The following is a 17,400-nucleotide window of genomic DNA, read 5'->3' on the forward strand; positions in this document are numbered from 1 at the left end:
ATATTCCTGCAGTGCTTATATTCATGCAGTGTTTATATTCCTGCAGTGTGTATATTCTTGCAGTGTTTATATTCCTGCAGTGTGTATATTCCTGCAGTGCTTATATTCCTGTGTGTATATTCCTGTGTTTATATTCATGCAGTGTTTATATTCCTGCAGTGTGTATATTCCTGCAGTGTTTATATTCCTCAGTGTGTATATTCTTTATTATTTTTATATAATTTTTATATAATTTTATTAAATATTATTTAAATATTTCAAGAAAAAAACTTCATTATTCAAATAACATTTTATAGAAATTATATATTTTTTTACATATTAAATCTATAAACAGGTGTGTGGAAGAACTACTTCATGTGTGTGAAGTTAGATAAATGCCACTGCTCACCTCTGCTGCAGCCTAAGGGGCCAAACCTTCGGTGGTCAAGGTGCATTGAGGGTCTTTTGCCTTGCACAAGTTTGACCCTGATAATGTGTGTTAGAGCTGGATCTTTAAGTGTTACCCTGAGAGAAACATGAATAAATATAATAACAAAGGCTGTTGATTTTCTGTAGCCCCTTTAACACGTACTCCAGATAACTTCTCACAAACTTTTTCCAGTGATCCCTTTTTACACAAGACCCTAACTGTGGGAGAGTTGCTCTGTAGGATGGGAGGGGGGGGACCTGAGGAGGAAAGACATGACATGAAAAAAGTACTGCAGAATGTTTTAAACAAAGCCAAGCTGCATCGAAGAAACACAGTCCAACGTTTTAGTGTAGGACAGGTTTAAGTATCAATGAAGAGTGGCAAAGAAAAAACAAAGTTTCAACAAAAATCCCAGCATTTTCACATTGATATAAACGTTATCACCCACTCCCACTTGGTAGTGGTGAGTTTTTCTGAATTTACCTGCTCTTTACACACATCAACTGACCTTGACTTCTTGCAGACCTTCAACTTGGAGGCTGGCAGGAGAAATTCAGGATAGACTCGGGGACACATGCTGTACACACATTGGGAAAATGTCTGGAAATTTTAAGGAGTGCAGTGCATGTGTAAAAGTAGCTATTTCATGTGGGAACAATCAGCTTGCATGCATATCAAAACGATATAAAGTCCACTGTTATTGTGTGATTTAACAGCATCATTATTGCATCTTTTTATTCGCTTTGTCTATAATTTTTTTGCACAAAAACATTTGCTTCTCTTCAGCGCTGAAGAAACCTGAGTAAGACCGTTGACTTATTTTGTCTGAGTGCAGCTCTGAGTAGCCAACAGGAACAAAGTGAAGAGAACAAGAATAGAGGTTGTCCTTCCACCAGGAGCAGCGCTCTGGCAGGTGCATTGTGTCCAGGTGTGTGCCCCTCCGCCCTGTGTGTCTTTATGTCTATTTTCATGTCCGCCCCTCCTCCTTCCACCTGCCTCCTCCTTCTCTCTCTCCTCCCTCCAGCTCTCTCTCAGCTCCTGCCGTCCTGCAGGAGGAGACAGAGACAAGGAGAGGTCTTCCACCACAGGTGAGGAGGAGGAGGAGTCAAGGCAGTCCAGCCAGTCAGCAGCGGAGGATCGTGGGTAACCGTCCTGCAGCAAGGAGCCGGGAAACGAGAACTTCCAGTACAGGTCTCCTTTGAAGAGGTTAACCGAGCCTGCAGACAAAGACAATACATTTTATAAACTTACAACGTTATTTTGTCATTTTATCCTGTTTGTTACATCATTTTCAAAGTGCTTTATTCTACATCCCTCCCTTCCTGTCTTACATCTTATTAATCTTCTTTGCTTAATCTTAAGCTTCTTTACTCTGAACTATATTAGATTTTTTTTCTAGCTTGTTCTGTCACGTGAATCTGCAAAAAGAAATTACATCATCATCACCAGCATTTTCTATGACAAAGTACGAGGGCTAAATTAAAGACTTTAACGCCTCGTTTCCACTCGTATGTGTACCGAGGCAAGTCATCTGGAAGCCCATTCATTCTTATGGGAATCTCTGTGATATCCGATGTAACTGTAAAAAAAAACTCACACCCTTACATTTCAGTCCTTAATTTGAATGTTAAAAAAATGATCTTTTGAGGGGGATTTTGGAGAGACTGTATGACAGTGTTCTAGCTTAAGCTGGCCATACACTGTACCATATAGGCTGATTTAGAAACTGAGTCACGTGACTGATATTGAAGTCGGGAACAAATTTCAGCCCCATCATGTGTTGTCAGTCGTGCAGCACTGAGGCACAACGACAGATCAGCTGCTTGCGACCAGTAGAATGATTTCCCGGCATGTTCATGTTTGATATTTTGGTCGTACGACTGCAAACACTGGCTCAGTGAGAGCAGAGCCACAAGCAGATTCCCCGAACTCTGGCTAACCTTTGGCTAACTTTAGGCAAGCTTGTGATTCTAGTGCAGATAGAGGGTGGAAAAACTTCACATAAAGTCAATGAAAACTAAGCCCACCCACAGAGATGGAAGACGTGATTGTACATTTTACTCTCATTTTTAATTAATCTCTTATTGAGTTACGTTGAGTAGGCCCTCCATCAGTTTATAAAAGGACCCCCAGTTATAGAGCTTAAAATAAAGCGATTTCTGCCTAGCAACAGCAGAGACGAAAACTTTGATAGAATGACACATTTTATTTAACCCTTTACATAAGTTTACACAAGCCGAAAAGGCAGGTTTAAGGGCTTTATATGTTGATTGTCAAATTATGACAGAATATATTAAATTACAATTCTTTTCAATTACGATCCTCTTAAATGTTGATTCCTCTAACATGTCAGACAAACACAGGTCCTGTCCTCACCGTCGCTCTCCGTGGTGATGCCGCTCACACCCTCCCTCAGCAGCTGAGTCCAGGCGTCTTCCTGCTGATCTTCCTCAGCGGCTCCCATGTTCCCCCACAGAGGACCCTCCAGTGGATCCCACACCAGACCCCACCTCACTGCTGCTGCCTCGTCCACCTCACCATCATCAGCATCGGCTCCAGCTAAGCTCAGCCCCATCCTCAGGGCGGACAGAGGCTGAGGGTAGCCATCCTGCAGGGACAGATCCCTGAACAGCCAGAACTGTGAACCTGCAGCAAGAAAACACCTGGAGGTTGGTGTCTTTATTTCTCTCCAGATTCACAGTAACCACAAAAACAAGCTGTGGGCAAGCAGAAACCTTGAGGCATGGAAAATGAACTGCAGTTCCATGGATGGCCACTAGAGGCTGGCAAAAACATCGAGTCGATCCTCATAGAGCTCCAACTGTACAGCAGAATTAAACATGTTCACAGACTGGAACAGAAACATTGTTTGTTTCTGAAGCTCTTTTCTCTTTTCATGATGACAGTACACAAGTACAGAGAATAAATGTATTAGTTACTCACCTATTTTGTAAAATTAAAGAGCCCATATTATGCCCTTTTTGGGGTTCATATATTTAATCTATGTACCTACTAAAGTATGTTCACAATAGATAAAGTTCGAAAAAAGTGTCTGTTTTCATGTACTGCCGCTCCATATACCGGCTCGCTTCTGACTCTCTCTCTAAGGCTCTGAAGTGCCCACGTTCAGAGTCCCCACGTGTGCCAAGTCTGATCTGATTGGTCAGCCTGTCGGCTCTGCCGTAATTGGTCAGTCGCTCAGCCACTCTGGCTCCGAGGGCCGGGGAGCAAAAACATTAGCACCTTAGCACTACTGTGCTACCGCAGGCTACGGCATATCGTGGGCGTGCCACAGAAGTTAATGGGCGTGCAACATGAGCTGCAGGGCTTGCCACAACGAGCCAATGGGCTTAGATCAGTGATCTCACACTGACAAGACGTCAGACTGGCACATTTTTTTTTGAGGGGGGCTAGAACCGAGCGTTACATGCAGCTAATGCTACAGCTAACTGGAGGTAGTAGGAGAAGCCACGTTTCCGCGGACATTGAATTTTTGCACATAGATGTGCCTAAACATGCACAGGACACTTGGAAAACACACTAAAGAGCATATAAAACCAGAAAAAGCATAATATGACCCCTTTAAAGTGATATGTAACTTTTCCACCTTAAACAATAGGTATAAAGGTTTATCTAATAGCACAATAACTTTCAACAGGGAGAATGGCGTCTCTTCCATGTCTACAGCGCGACCTGATCGCCTGTTTAATGAACTATGTAACTTTGGGAGCGGGCCGAGGTCATCTTGAGAGAAGTGCGTACGGCTTTACAGCACTAGTTCACACAGCAGCCTTCATCTATAAAAGCAGCCAGTTAGGCCGTCTCTGTACTGTTTGATACAGAGAGGACGGCGACAGATGAAGCTAAGAGGAGAAAAAGAAAGTGACTGAACAAGAAGCAGAGTGTACATCCCTGCAGATGTTTGGCTGTATTGTTATCGGTGTCATCATTGTCTCATGTTTATCAGCTTTACCGGGTGCAGAAAGTCGTCACCTACGTTATGTCTCAGGTTTGAAACAAATACATAGATCCATCTGATGCTAAAAAGTTGTCCAAAGTGGTTAGAGGAATAGGATTGATGTAAACATGAATTTAAGTTTTGTTCTTTGAGTCCATAAACTGTGATTCTCTCTTCCAGATCTTTAAGTGAAGGATTCTTTCATTCATCATGACTTGACATAAAAGACTGTGTGTGGAAAATAAACCTTTGTTAGGCCTGATCCTGTATGAACATGAAGTGACTATTCTGTACCGCTGATGAAGATGATGGCGTGATCGGATTGCCTCTCGAGCACGGCGTGAAGACGAGGCAGGTCAGCGGGAAGACCCCTCCACAGCCGTCTGACCGAGGCCCCCCGACCCGACACCAAGCCCCCACCATTAACCCGCCACATCGTCAGACCTGGAGGGATGAGAGACAGAACGGAGGAGCGAAAGAATGGGTTGAAAGTGATTCTGCTCACAAACGCCGTGTAGGCATTTATGTCTGTTTTGTAATTTGACTCGAGAGCAATCCGTTTTTTTTCTGGTATTTTTAGACCTTTGAAGAAGAAAGTCTCTCCTCTGATCCTCGCCACCGAATCAAAACTGGTGTTGCAGCGATCGATGACTGAGCTGCAGACAGAAAACACACTTCATGTTAGGATGAAATCAACGCTTAACTTTGAAACTGTAAAAATAAGTAAAAGCTGACCTATTCTGCTGATCCCCCTTTTTAAACTCACAAAGCGTTTACAATGCTGGACGGCCAGACTAAACGTGGGCAACGTTTCAGATCATGAGGTAAAAGTATGTTGGAGTAATCCCAAGGTAAGTCTGCAGAAGGCGATTTATTATTTTATTTTCATCATGGAACATTTTTCAGGTTTATTACATTTGAGTTATTTTTTTTAACTCTTTAAAAAAAATGGTTTAAAATAAAGAATGAGGCTATTTCTTTTAATTGATTGTTGTAGTAGTAGTACTCATTTTGGCCACCAGAGGGAGACGTGCACCACTGCAGTATGTTCAGAATAAGACTCAAAACAAAGCTTTGCTGTTTTCTTCCAGATGAAGTGTGTCCTTAAACCCTGAACACAAAGAAGGGACTTCAAATTTGTTTCATGATCACAGAAAAGTAAACGATGAAGATCAAACTTACAAAATGCATCAGAACATACTTTGTTTTTTTTACCTTTAAGAAACTCATATCAAACAATCTTCTGATAACTCAAATGTAAGGACACAAAATATAAGTAGAATAATACCAACATAGACTTTCTATCTTAGTAAATAATTATTACAAATGGCATGTATGTTGTGGAGGCGTAAAGAATCCTGTATTAACATGTTAATCGTGCATTTAAAGGATTGAGAGAAAAAACAAAGTTCTACATGTTTTGAGGGAGATTTATAAAGAACTGAAGATGACATTTTCTTTCCTCTTGGTCGTACCTGTGTCTGTGATGATGATGATGGTCGTTGTTTCCTCTGTGACGCAGCTGAAGCTCTGGAGCGAGACGAGGAGCGTCGGTGGCCAGCAGCTGGTTTCTTTTACCTAAAATAAGATAAAATAGATTTCATAAATAGAATCAAATCAGTGTGAACGTAGTCAGTGAAACAGCTAAAGACTCTTAAAGAAACTTATAAAGTCTCTTCTGTCTGTCTCTGCGTCTGTCATGGTGCTGTGCTGCTACAGTTTGGTTCTTACAAATATGAAGGAGATTATTTCTCATCAAAATTATCCCATCACTGAGCTATCCAGCATCAAGTGATCTATTTTCTTTTTCCAGGATCAGGTGATCTACTTCTGAGTAGACTGAAACGTCAGGCTGTCCCACCATGAAACCTTTACAGTCGCTGAAAGAATAATCCCCCCAAACACAAACATGACACGGATCTATTTGTTTAAAAATGAAACCTCACCGTAGAGCTGGGTGATGAGCTCCAGGTCTTGGGCTCCCAGGCGGAAGTGAAGAGGGTCTCCAGCAGGACCCTGGTAGTACGGCCTCATCACCGAGTGTCGGGACGACGAGTGGGCGAGTCCGAGTGCGTGTCCGAACTCGTGGACCAACACCGTGAACAGGTCGGTGCCCTCGGTGGCTGGAGGAGAGACACAAGAAGAGATTAAAAAACCAAGTAGTCAATCTAATCTTGATTAAGCATTAATTATATTTTTCCATATTTAGGGCTTTTTTTTCCACTCCCCGTCTCTTTTTTTCCACTCCCCATCTCTGGATATCAATAAGGCAATCTTTAAATTTCAGCTTTTACTTTTTGATTCGGTTTTTAGTTTATCGTAATAGTTTGAAGTTTAGTGTTTCCTGTTTTATTTTGTAGTCTTTGCCCCCTGTGCATCATGACCACTTTACTTCCTTCCCCCATTAGTTTCCCCTGTGTCTTGTCTGTCACTGTCACACCTGTGTTTAATTCCCTCTTTACTGACCCTGCATTCATGTGGTGTCGGACCCAACGGAAAAACAAGTTTCCAAGTTGTAAAATGCTCATGAACGCCTGCACAAGTCGGAACAACAACTCAAAATCTCTGGAAAAAAATAGATCCCAAGTTGCCGACTTGACGTCATGTTCGTCATCATATGGGGGGCAGAATATGTTTTAGTTCATGATATTTTTTATTAAATCACTTATTGCACATCAACGTTTTACTCAAATATAGCTTGTAACAGTGACACTCCACACATCCTCTTTGTCGCAAACACGTTTTGTTGTTACAAAATCAGGACTTTACACACTGAAATCATGTGAACATACCGAAGACGGAAGAACGACTTCCCAACTCGGAAACGAGGGACCATCCAAGGAGTACAGGAATCTCTGCGTTTGTTCCCTTTTGTGTCAGGTCAAACGTCTATCTCACAGTGTTTCCTCATGGCTCCTTTTGTGTTATACCTTTGGATTTTAAGTTCAACTTTAGTTGGACTGTGTGTGAACAGGTAAAAGTCTGCTTTTGGTTATTGCCGTTTTTTTGTTAAAACAAAAATGTGTTTTCGTCATCTGCACTCGGGTCCCACTCCTTGCTTTTGACACCTGCAATTTTTAAGATTTACATTTTAACATGTTTTCGCTTTTACAGTTTTCAGGTGTTTTAAAATGTTATTCCATTTTGTCAGTTGTGTTTATTTTCTGTTTGTTCATACAATAAACACTTAAGGCTGCAGGTTTGTATGAAAGGTAGAATTCAAATACATTTAAGTTGAGTTTAATTAAAGGGAGATCCAGGAGATGTGGCGCTTGAGCATCAGCATGAAACCAAAACAAACTGCTGTTTTGCCACACCTCCGCCATGATGAGGGCTCCGCTCTCCTCCTCTCCAGTGACAAACCTCCAACCCCTCTCCACTCACGTTTGCACAAAATTGTCAAAATTGTCCTTAGCTCGAGCTGCAATGTCCTGTGGTGTACAACGATGTGTTAGCAGGCTAATGTTAGCACAGAAAGTCAATGTCTCTAACCACCTGGCTGTCTGAAGGCCCACTCCTCCTCTGCATCCAGATGAACTCCTCCTGCCCGGGCCGGGTCTGATGGGAAGAAAGCATGGCCGACTGCACCGCCTGCTCCATCGAAGGGATAACCATCACCATGGTAACCGTTGAGGAAGTCTACCTGTAGGTCTGCTGCCTCTGGACTGCCCACCTGAAGACAATAAGTGTGCAGCTAACAGAGGTAGTGGTTCTGCCCTGATATGGTTTAAAGCTCATATCTTCCATCTTTAACGTGTCATTAGTTTAGTGTCACATAAATGTACCAACCTCATGGAACTCCAGCGGCGTTGGCTCGGCCCAGACTCTTAAAGCATAAAAGACCAGAGAGCGAATCGTTTCTCGGGCCAGATGAGAGGAAGACGGGTACGAACGCAACCTAAGAACAAAACAGAGACGGACAGAAAGAATGATCACCGATGACTAAAAGCATGTTCATGTTCATGGTTAGAACAGAGATTCATTGATTTAAAGGATTGCTAAGCTTTTATAAAAACAAAAGAAACAAAACATGTCATTCTCATAGCACGTGTAAAGGATTCAAATCACCACAATCCAATGCACCAAACACGGGACCAAGAAGAAAAAGGATGCCAGGGTGCTGCTGTGATTTGCACAATAATAAATATTCAAATAAAAATATACTTTCCTTTTGTGTGAGCTGAAGTTAATACAAGTAAGAAATATGACATTAACGTAAACCAAATTTAACAGAAGTTGTCAGTTTCGATATTTGATCTTCTAATTAACGTCCATGTTAACGAATAATATATAAAATTAACACTGATAATAATTGGTTACCAGAAGTGTACCCAGCTTTGCCGATAACGAGTCATTTCCGGTTGTTATCTCAAGAAAACAACGCTTTTTCCCCCCTCGCTATCACAGTTAAATCAGCGTTGTTATCCTGAGATATAAGATATATAAAGGCCAGATCTTGAAAACCAATCAGATTGTAATCATTATCGAGTGGTAAATGGAGTAAAATAAAAGGTATGGATGCACACACACTTTGGCCAGGCGTATGTACTTTCAGCCCCATTTAGACCTGTTTTTAGAGTCGTACGACTAACTTTGAAGGAGGCTGAATTTCAGTCTGATCCCGCGTCCTTGGTGGTGCAGTGTACACTCAAGCACAAGGGTGATCACGGCCCGATCAGCTGCGCCTGACCGGTCGGAGGATTTTCTTACATGTTAAATATTTTATTCTTCAACTGCCCACACTTACACAGTGAGAGCAGAGCCACGAGCCGATTCACCGACCACAGGGAGTGTGTTGGAGTTTTTAAAGAAACTTTTTTTTAATGAAAGGTTTATTTTGGGGCCTTTGTTAAGAGATAGGTCAGATGATAGAGTCAGAAACTGGGGAGTGAGATAGTGGGGAATGACATGAGCCACAGGACTCGAACCCAGGCTACCATCTTGAAGGAATATAGCCTCCGTACATGGAAACTTTATTGTCTAGTGTGAATGCTCCATCCTGATTTAACACGTACAGTGTGAACTTTCAGGTTGGGGACATTGGGGCCGTACAGTGTGAGTTCATACACTGTGAGCTTTGATCATGAGTCATTAAGGATTCCGTCGTACACTGTGAGCTGACCTTCCACAACGACTTTTAAAACCCTCGTACAGTGTACCCTTGCTTATTGGCTTTCGTAGTTATCAGCTCCACAATCCATTCTTTGCAAATTGTCCCTGAAGTTCCTTTAAAATAGAAAGAGTTCATGTTTGGTCCTGTTGACCAGCTCATGAACTGATCTGTCTCACCTCCAGTTAATGTTCCTGCGGTTCCACATGGAGACAGCTCTTCTCCTCCTCCTCTTCATGTTCCGTCTCTCTTGGTTGACGGCTGAATTAGACGGCTCGTCCTCATCAGGAAGGGAGCACCGAGGACTCTTCATCAACGCCACAGTGTCGTCGTCTGAACACATCAAGATCCTGTGTTAGTTTTAAGAAAACAGAACTTTAATGTCAGACGTCGATCATAACACTGTTCACAGCAGCAGTCTGTCATCCTCACCGACAACTCCAGTGTCGTTGAGGCCTGCAAACCTCTGCATGGCCCTGACAGCGTTTGTGACAGCTGTCCACGCCTGCAGCTGACCAGTGGATGGGTCGGAGGGCGGCAGGTAGCCATACTTCATCAACCAATCCTGTGACCAGAGAGAGAAAAAATAATCTTTTTGAAAAGGGAGACCAACATCAACTTTTAAGATTCGTAGTGAGTGACCAACATCTGCTTTAAGGTCTATGATTTAAAAAAAAAACAATCATAATGGTAATGTCACCATAAACCCATTAAATCAACAGAAGAAGGCCCAGTTTCTGTAGACTATATGCTTTCACTCCTATAGATCGTTTGCTCTGGTCTGAATCATGGACCAGTTTGTTCCGTTGTTGCATAATTATCTCAAGTTTGGTCTTTGTTCACACGGGGACATTTACTAGCGGAGCAAAATGTGTGATGCATGAGGAAAATGCTCTCTGATTGGTCAGGGTTTCTTGTGGTAAAAAAACAAAACAGAAGTGAACAAAGACTAGTTGACCCCTGATGGCTAAGGCTGCTCCAAAGTCACTTTACAAATTCTAAATGGACAGACGACTACACAGATTCATGTCGGCTCTGCTCATCAGTTTTTATATTATTTGCATTTATCACTGTAGGCAAACGATCCTACAGACTGCAACTGAAGCTTGAAAAGAGTATGTTGACGTTCTGGAGTCACTGAAGGTGCTGATCAAGACAGTTCAGTAGAAGGAGCACGTTAATCCCCCCTGCTGGCTATTGCAAACATTGCAGGTTTGAGGCAGTCTGGTATTGGTGAACATTTCAGAGGAATTGTTTATAAGATATCTTGCTGAAAGACTGTGGTTATCCTAGCATGAAATGTCAAATTACTGTTTGATTTCCTTATTGATAAGAAATAAGTCATCATTTCATGGTTGATGGCTGCTCAATAGGGCGGGAACGTCTTTTAAACACATAAATAACATGGTAATTTTAAAATGCTAAACTGAAAAACTAATCTCCTCCTCTGAATACCATCTGTCGTACTTGACAGTCAAACAGAGTAAAGGAGACTTTGAGGAAGTTAATTTTACTTCTCAGCATTTTTACTTTATGTTAGCATTTAAAATAACACAAATCTTTCCCCTTTTATTTTGTTCTTATACCTGACCTCAAGATGTCAGCCTTCCTTCATTAGAAAATAAATCTGCAAATGTGTTCAAGCCACCTTTACCTACAAAGTCACACCTCATTAAAACACAATTATAGTGATATAATCCATCCACCCCTCCATCTATAGTTTACATAGTGGAATATTTTACGTGCTTATTTTTTTTTCATTTACCACCAGTTGGGTGCTTCCATCCTCAGTGGGAGTCACGGGTGCAGAGGAGGGTTCGAGGGTCACTCCGGCTGTGGACGCTGTTTTCATCCATCCATAACTCAGACACAGAAAAACAGTCCACATCCTCATCTTGGCTGCATATCGTACAGATAGTATTCCCTCAGAGAAATCTTCTGTCGGGGTCTGAAGGGGTTTTCTGTTCCTGCAAAGCAAATCAGAAAGTTAAATGAACATTCAGCTACAAATACTGTTGTTTCCACTGAAAACAGCTCCCTATTGTGAAAACAATATTGTGTGTAGGGCTGTGCATCTTCACTGACCTCACTATTCCATTAGTTTATGGTAATCCTGTCAAGAATTTGATTTGATATCACAATGCATCGCGCTGGTTTGCATCCTCAATTTTTTTCTATACTGCCCATGGACACATCTTTATCAATAAAGACAAGCAGTCAGATATACTGTATATTAACTCCCTTTGTTTTTAAAGTTCTAAAGTTCTTTAGAAAACCAAAATAAATGAGGTCAAGCTGTGGCTGGAAAATCTACAAGCAACGTCCGTACATAACGATCGATTATGTTCTGTCACCGCATCGACGCAGACTCGTCCACATCACCATCATGATGCAACGTAGAAACAAATGATTTCACCACCCCTAATTGTTAGAACGTTTTTATAATTAGCAGAAACTCAATTTATAGATTCCATACTATCTTCATTTTCACCCTTCATGTTGTGAGTCTGTGAAACCTATAGAGGAGCCTTACATGATCTGCAGCAACAAAGACTCCCTATTTATCTCACACTGGCGTTATATCAGCCTCTGCCTCTTTCTTCTGATTGGCCAGCTCTCTGGAAGCCTTCCAGAGGGGCAGAACGCTGTAGGGCTGCCAGGGGAGGACTGCTCTACAGTTCTAAGAGAAGAGAGCCTAAGAGGTTCCAGCAGCTTACTAGGGGCTTTAGGCCATCTTGTGAAATCCTTGGTTTCATATCATTGAACTATCAATTGATTTGCAGACGTTTGGCGCCCTCTACTGACTCATCCTAGGATTACTCCAACATACGTTTCTCATGAGCTGAAACTTTGCCAACGTTTAGAATGAACATCCAGTATTAAAACACCATATGATACTTTTAAAATGAGGATTAGCATAATAGGTCAACTTTAAAGCACCAATCAGTAAACGGGGAGCTGCAGAAATATTTGTTATTTGAAAAAAACTGAACCAAACTAAACAAACATGGAGGTGCTGGTCTCACATTTACATCCAATGTCGTCTTTAGATTTTAGTTTTCATTCTCTGTCAGTACAACTTTCATTTCCAAAAACATTTGACCCAGAAATAAAGCACAGGCAAATTAAATGAATGCCTTAAACATCTTTGGGCCTTGTGTCCCTAAATTATTCCCAGACAGAGGACTGTAATCTGTCACTGAAGAATCAGGGCGAACACCACGACACCCAATGTCACAAAGCATGAATGAGTAGTCAGTGGCGGAAGATGACGGGAAACATCCAAACTGTATTCCCTCTGGGACACAATAAAGAAGATTCAATCAGAGGATGGAGGGACATTACCATAAAGCACAGAGAGGAGGGAAACTCTGACGGCTGGACGGGATGAGTGCGTGTTCGTGTCACTCAGGAGATGCTTCTTTTAATTAAGTTAGAGGGTATCCCATTTCGGTTAAAGCATGGAGGAGGGACGACGGGATGAGAGTGAGGGATGGAGGGAGGAGGAGTGTTAGAGTAATGAGATTAAAGCAGTAAAGAGAGCAAGAAGGTGGGCTGTTAAAAACCTGCAAACATTCTCCTTTTAAGGTCATTTTATTATTCAAACTAGTTTACACAGTTTTTTCTCTGGTTGAAGATTGTATTTTTTTTTTAGTAAAGGCTGACAGTTTCCAAACAGTGGATTATTTACACACAAAAAACGACACAAAGAAAGGATTGCTTTGAATTTGACATTCAGGAAATCTAAAATCTGATCAAATAAATAAATCTGAGCAACACCTTAATTAAGCCATTAATGTACTTTATGTTTGAGCAGCGACCTCTAGTTGTCATAGTATTACCCGAGAAAAATGATGGTGCTTTCCATTTGATCTCGGAAGTCAGAAATTCATAGTTGCCAGTCGGATACGTCATCCTAAACTCCCCCCTGAAGTTGAAACTTCAACTCAGAAACTTGGAAGACATTGTTGCTGTTTTTACGACTTGTTACCAACTCGTAACTAGAATGTGGTTAACTCGGGTGTGATGTCCTTCCAAGCTCCAACATCCGACTTCAAGGGTTAATGGAACGCACCCTTCAGTGGCTTTTTATATGAGGTGATAAAGTCCATTTAGGGGGGAAGTTTCGGGGAACACATGGGTCCAAAAACCTGCTTGCCTAACAAAACATTTTGTATGGAAAGCCAAAGGTGCCATTATGAACATTTATTATATAAGTTATAAGATGTTCCTTTTATGATAAAAAAAAAAACAGAAAGAAAAGTTGGTCCTTAATAATTCAAAAAGTGTTGATTATACCGCCCTTGTCAATAGGGAGGATTAAAACTGATTTTGGACAAATAAGCTGCTAAAAAAAAAGTATATACAATATGTAAAAGTAGATTTGGGGGACATAGTGATATAACTACACTTTTAGCTGTGCATACTTTAAAATATGAAATAACATCACATATGTAACACAATAAATTATTTTATATTTTTGTTAATGATTATCAAATATGTGATTCTTTTTTTCATTTGATAAAGATTCATATAACAGTCAGGAATTTTATTTTTCTATTTAGGTATATTTAAGTACAAATAAAAAATACATATAATTAATTTAAATTTTTGATTGACATAAATGTATTTGTCAAATAGGAGAAAAAACAGGTCAAACCAATGGGTGTTGCAGCGATGGAAGCAGGTAAGCGAGCTGGTTCAGATAGAAGTGATTGTACCCGACCTAAAAAGCCTCTGCATGTTTCTAATAAGCTCCACGAGCTTATTAGAGCGTAGGTTTTTCAGTGTGACTTAAAAATATTAAAGCTGCGAGTCATAACACCAAAAGAACCGGCTGAAAGAAGCTAAAAGCGAGTTTCTGTGTATTCCTTGACATGAACGAACCTCTTTACATTACCTCAAATTACACAGAGACGAATCATTCAGCCATCCATTCTTTATCTATACCGCTTTTCTCGTTCAGGGTTGCAGGGGGCTGAAGCTGATTCCAGCTCTCATTGGGCGAGAGTGTACTGTTTGCCAGTCAATCACAGAGATAGACAACCAGCCACACTCACATTCACACCTTCAGGGACTTTAACCCCTTCCCCAATTAACCTAACATGCATGCATGAAATGTGAGAGGAAGTCGGAGTACCCGGAGAGAACAGACTTATGATCCATTTCAAAAATAAAAACAGAAGTTAAGGATCAAACCACTACATGTTTTGAACATTGCCACTTTTAGGCATTTTTAAAGTTATTTTTCAACATCTCAACTTTCCCAAATTTAGATTTTTTTTTTTTTTTGAAAACTGTCAGTTAAATGTGTTGAAGCTGGTCAGGAGCATGCAAATCTCAATGAACTGAACTTTTATTAATGACGATAATAAAGTCAACCAGAGTGTTAATAAATGTGTGAGAAAAATGTGTGTCCCACTATTTATGGCCGTCGCCCGGGGGCTCAGAAGTCCCTCATTTTTTTATGAATTGATTCCTGGATTAAGTTTTCTCAGCATGTTAAAATCGAGTTACGATGAAACAAAAAAAAAACTTTTTCCCACCACACTGTGTTGTTGGCTAGAACTGAATAAGTCTGTTATGTCAGACAATAAAGTTTACAGGTCATAAAAATTTAACAATAAAGTTGTTTTATTTTCTACAGACGGTTCTCTGTTTTATTTTGGCGTCTAGTAAAGGACTTCTGGGTTAGGCGAGCAGTATTTATGACCTCAGTTTTCTTAAATACCCCACTTTCATTTTCTCATATGACTAAAGAGCTGCACTGAAGCTCAGTCATTATTACTGTCTGCATCTGTACAATTATTCTGTTATTTTGCCTTTGACTCGTGAAATGTTGTCTCAATCTCTCTCTGACCTCCAACACCTCTCACGTCAACACAAGCATGCATCAGAAAACCTTCACACATGCAGCTCCACATCCGGTTTAACCTGTATTCAACATGAGTCAAACCACACAGCGAGATGTTCTCATGCTTACCTTCTCCGTGCGCCTCCTCTGCGTCCGTCCTCTCTCTCCCCCTCTTTCTTTATGTGCCTCCACATGAACAGATGGGTCCTTTCTCTTCTTCTTCTTCTATAGTCAAAGCCCGGCTCGTAACCCCCACCCACTCAACCTCCACCCCACCCACTGACATGCATGGTGCAGGAAAAAAAAGCCTCTTTTTCTCACTTAAGAAGATTTTGATTCACTCTTTCATCACTTCTTCCATCTGTCTGCTCCACAAATATTTATTAAGAATAAAAAAAAGATTCTATTTCAGATTATATCAGAATGTAAAAACAATTAGTCCCAGCGTAGCACTCTGTTAGCCTGGAATCTGGTGTTTAACCCGGTTTGAGGATTAGTGAGTGTCACACAGCGAGGATGGCTTTAGATTTTGCGTGTGTTTGCATGTGTGCAACATCTGCACGTTCATGGGCATCTTCTCTCATGGTGGCATTAACATTTTACCCACAATCCTCTTAACGCACAGATTAAAAAACTAAAAATGAAGAAGAACAGATTTGCATCCATCCCTCTCTTTCTGTCTGTGTTTCTTTTTTCCCCTCTTCCTGCTTCCTTTGTGTTTAAGCCTTCGGATGGACAAAGCCAACATTTTGACCTGCTTCTCAAACCGATGTCCTTCTAGTAAATACTCATGCTATCCTAATGAGTTCAGAGTTAAAAGCAGAGAGAATAGAGTAGGATTATCTGTTGTAAAGACTGACTGGAGCATTTGCTGCAGTACTTCATGTTGTCCATGCTGCTGCAGGCTGATTCATGTCAATACTAATAATCTTTGCTTCTTTCTTGAGTTGTGTTTCTATTAGCGTCTGAAGCGTCCCACTGGGATCATTTCGTTCCATCTAATCTGCTCGTCGTCTGCTGAGGGACCACGGCTGATTGATAAAACACATCTTGGGCTGATGTGATGTTTTTGCAGGAAACCTGATTCCTCCAATGTGTTTCTGCAGCAGGACGGGTAGATCGAGTGACTGACTGATGCTCCTCACACTGCAGAAAGTGAAATTTAAGTAAGATGCAATATCGTAAATGAAAGAAAAAGATCCTTAGTTATTGTCTGAAAATATATTTCTTCTAAGGTAGTTTGTGTGTACGTCCATTGTAAGCTGTTTCAAGCTTTTTGTCATTTACAAAGTGGGCTTTAACCTAAAATTATTGGGGCAAAGTAAGAGCCGCTCACTCAGTTCTATTCTATTCTAAGTCTATTCATTCAGACATTGACATTATTTGTGCTGTTGTAAAGGACATCTGTTCAGTCATTTTTACACTGTGACCTTTTTACATTTTTGAACTAAAAGAAATACAGAAATAGTGATACTATGAATACAGACATTATAATGCAATTCAAATAAGAGACTTAAATAAAGACTAGCAGTAAAATAAGGTTCAGTAAAAGGATGCTCAAAGACAATGCTCGCAGATTTGCTTCAGTTTTAGCCACTGTCTTAAAAACCTTGAGCTCTGTCTTTTTATTAGTTTCAGACAGTAATTGGGGTCCCAGATTGAGTTTGTACTAAAAAAGATATGAGCGATTGAGACATTTTTTTAAATGAAATGGTAAACATGTTTATTTCTGCTGTTTATAATGGCATTTTAATACAGGTGATGTTTGACTGTGACAATCTCATTCTCAAACTCCCAACAAATGTATAAAACACTTATATGTCCTGGTTTTGAACAGTCCCTGTTATAGTTTTAACCATCCAGAACAATACACCATGCCTGTAAAACTGATTGGTTTGTATGTCAATCAATGTTGTTGCTGTTTTAATAGAGAAACATCACTAATGCAAAACAAGTCAAATTGAACTTCTGATTTGTCTGTACATGTGTCAATCAATCAGAGGGTTGGTTCTGTTGCTTAGCTAGCCTAGCTTATCATACTAACAAGACATGCTGCGTAACGACAGGTA

General features: G+C 40.6%; 2 protein-coding genes across 3 annotated transcripts in view; one reads left to right on the forward strand and one right to left on the reverse strand.

Moving 5' to 3' along the window:
- Positions 1-1,170: 1,170 nt before the first annotated feature.
- On the reverse strand, positions 1,171-15,566 carry mmp17b (matrix metallopeptidase 17b). Of its 2 annotated transcripts, XM_061048823.1 has the most exons (12): positions 15,461-15,566; positions 11,243-11,444; positions 9,910-10,042; positions 9,657-9,810; positions 8,157-8,265; positions 7,863-8,040; positions 6,314-6,490; positions 5,843-5,945; positions 4,950-5,023; positions 4,662-4,811; positions 2,786-3,055; positions 1,171-1,626 (listed from the first exon to the last, which is right to left on the reverse strand). In XM_061048823.1, the coding sequence occupies exons 1-12, from the start codon at positions 15,523-15,525 to the stop codon at positions 1,226-1,228; spliced, it is 2,016 nt and encodes a 671-aa protein (XP_060904806.1). In that variant the 5' UTR covers positions 15,526-15,566; the 3' UTR covers positions 1,171-1,225. The 2 variants fall into 2 exon arrangements, with proteins under 2 accessions (XP_060904806.1, XP_060904805.1); XM_061048822.1 differs by having other exon boundaries at positions 4,662-5,023.
- The window catches only part of zgc:154054 (Alpha-1,3-mannosyl-glycoprotein 4-beta-N-acetylglucosaminyltransferase B-like), a 44,807-nt gene continuing 34,267 nt past the window's right edge, over positions 6,861-17,400 (forward strand). Inside the window, exon 1 of the mRNA XM_061048825.1 lies at positions 6,861-6,871. The gene's annotated coding sequence lies outside the window, so the exon portion shown is untranslated. The remainder of the gene's footprint in view (positions 6,872-17,400) is intronic.

Source organism: Labrus mixtus, chromosome 10 (assembly GCF_963584025.1).
Source record: "Labrus mixtus chromosome 10, fLabMix1.1, whole genome shotgun sequence".
Taxonomy (NCBI): domain Eukaryota; kingdom Metazoa; phylum Chordata; class Actinopteri; order Labriformes; family Labridae; genus Labrus; species Labrus mixtus.

Coding starts and splice junctions, on each gene's coding strand:
- mmp17b (XM_061048822.1), bottom strand. CDS start 15,525: ATGTGGAGGCACATAAAGAAAGAGGGGGAGAGAGAGGACGGACGCAGA. Junction 8,041..8,156: donor CGCCGCTGGAGTTCCATGAG/GTTGGTACATTT, acceptor TATTGTCTTCAG/GTGGGCAGTCCAGAGGCAGC. Junction 6,491..7,862: donor GTGGGCCTTCAGACAGCCAG/GTGGTTAGAGAC, acceptor TCTCTCCTCCAG/CCACCGAGGGCACCGACCTG.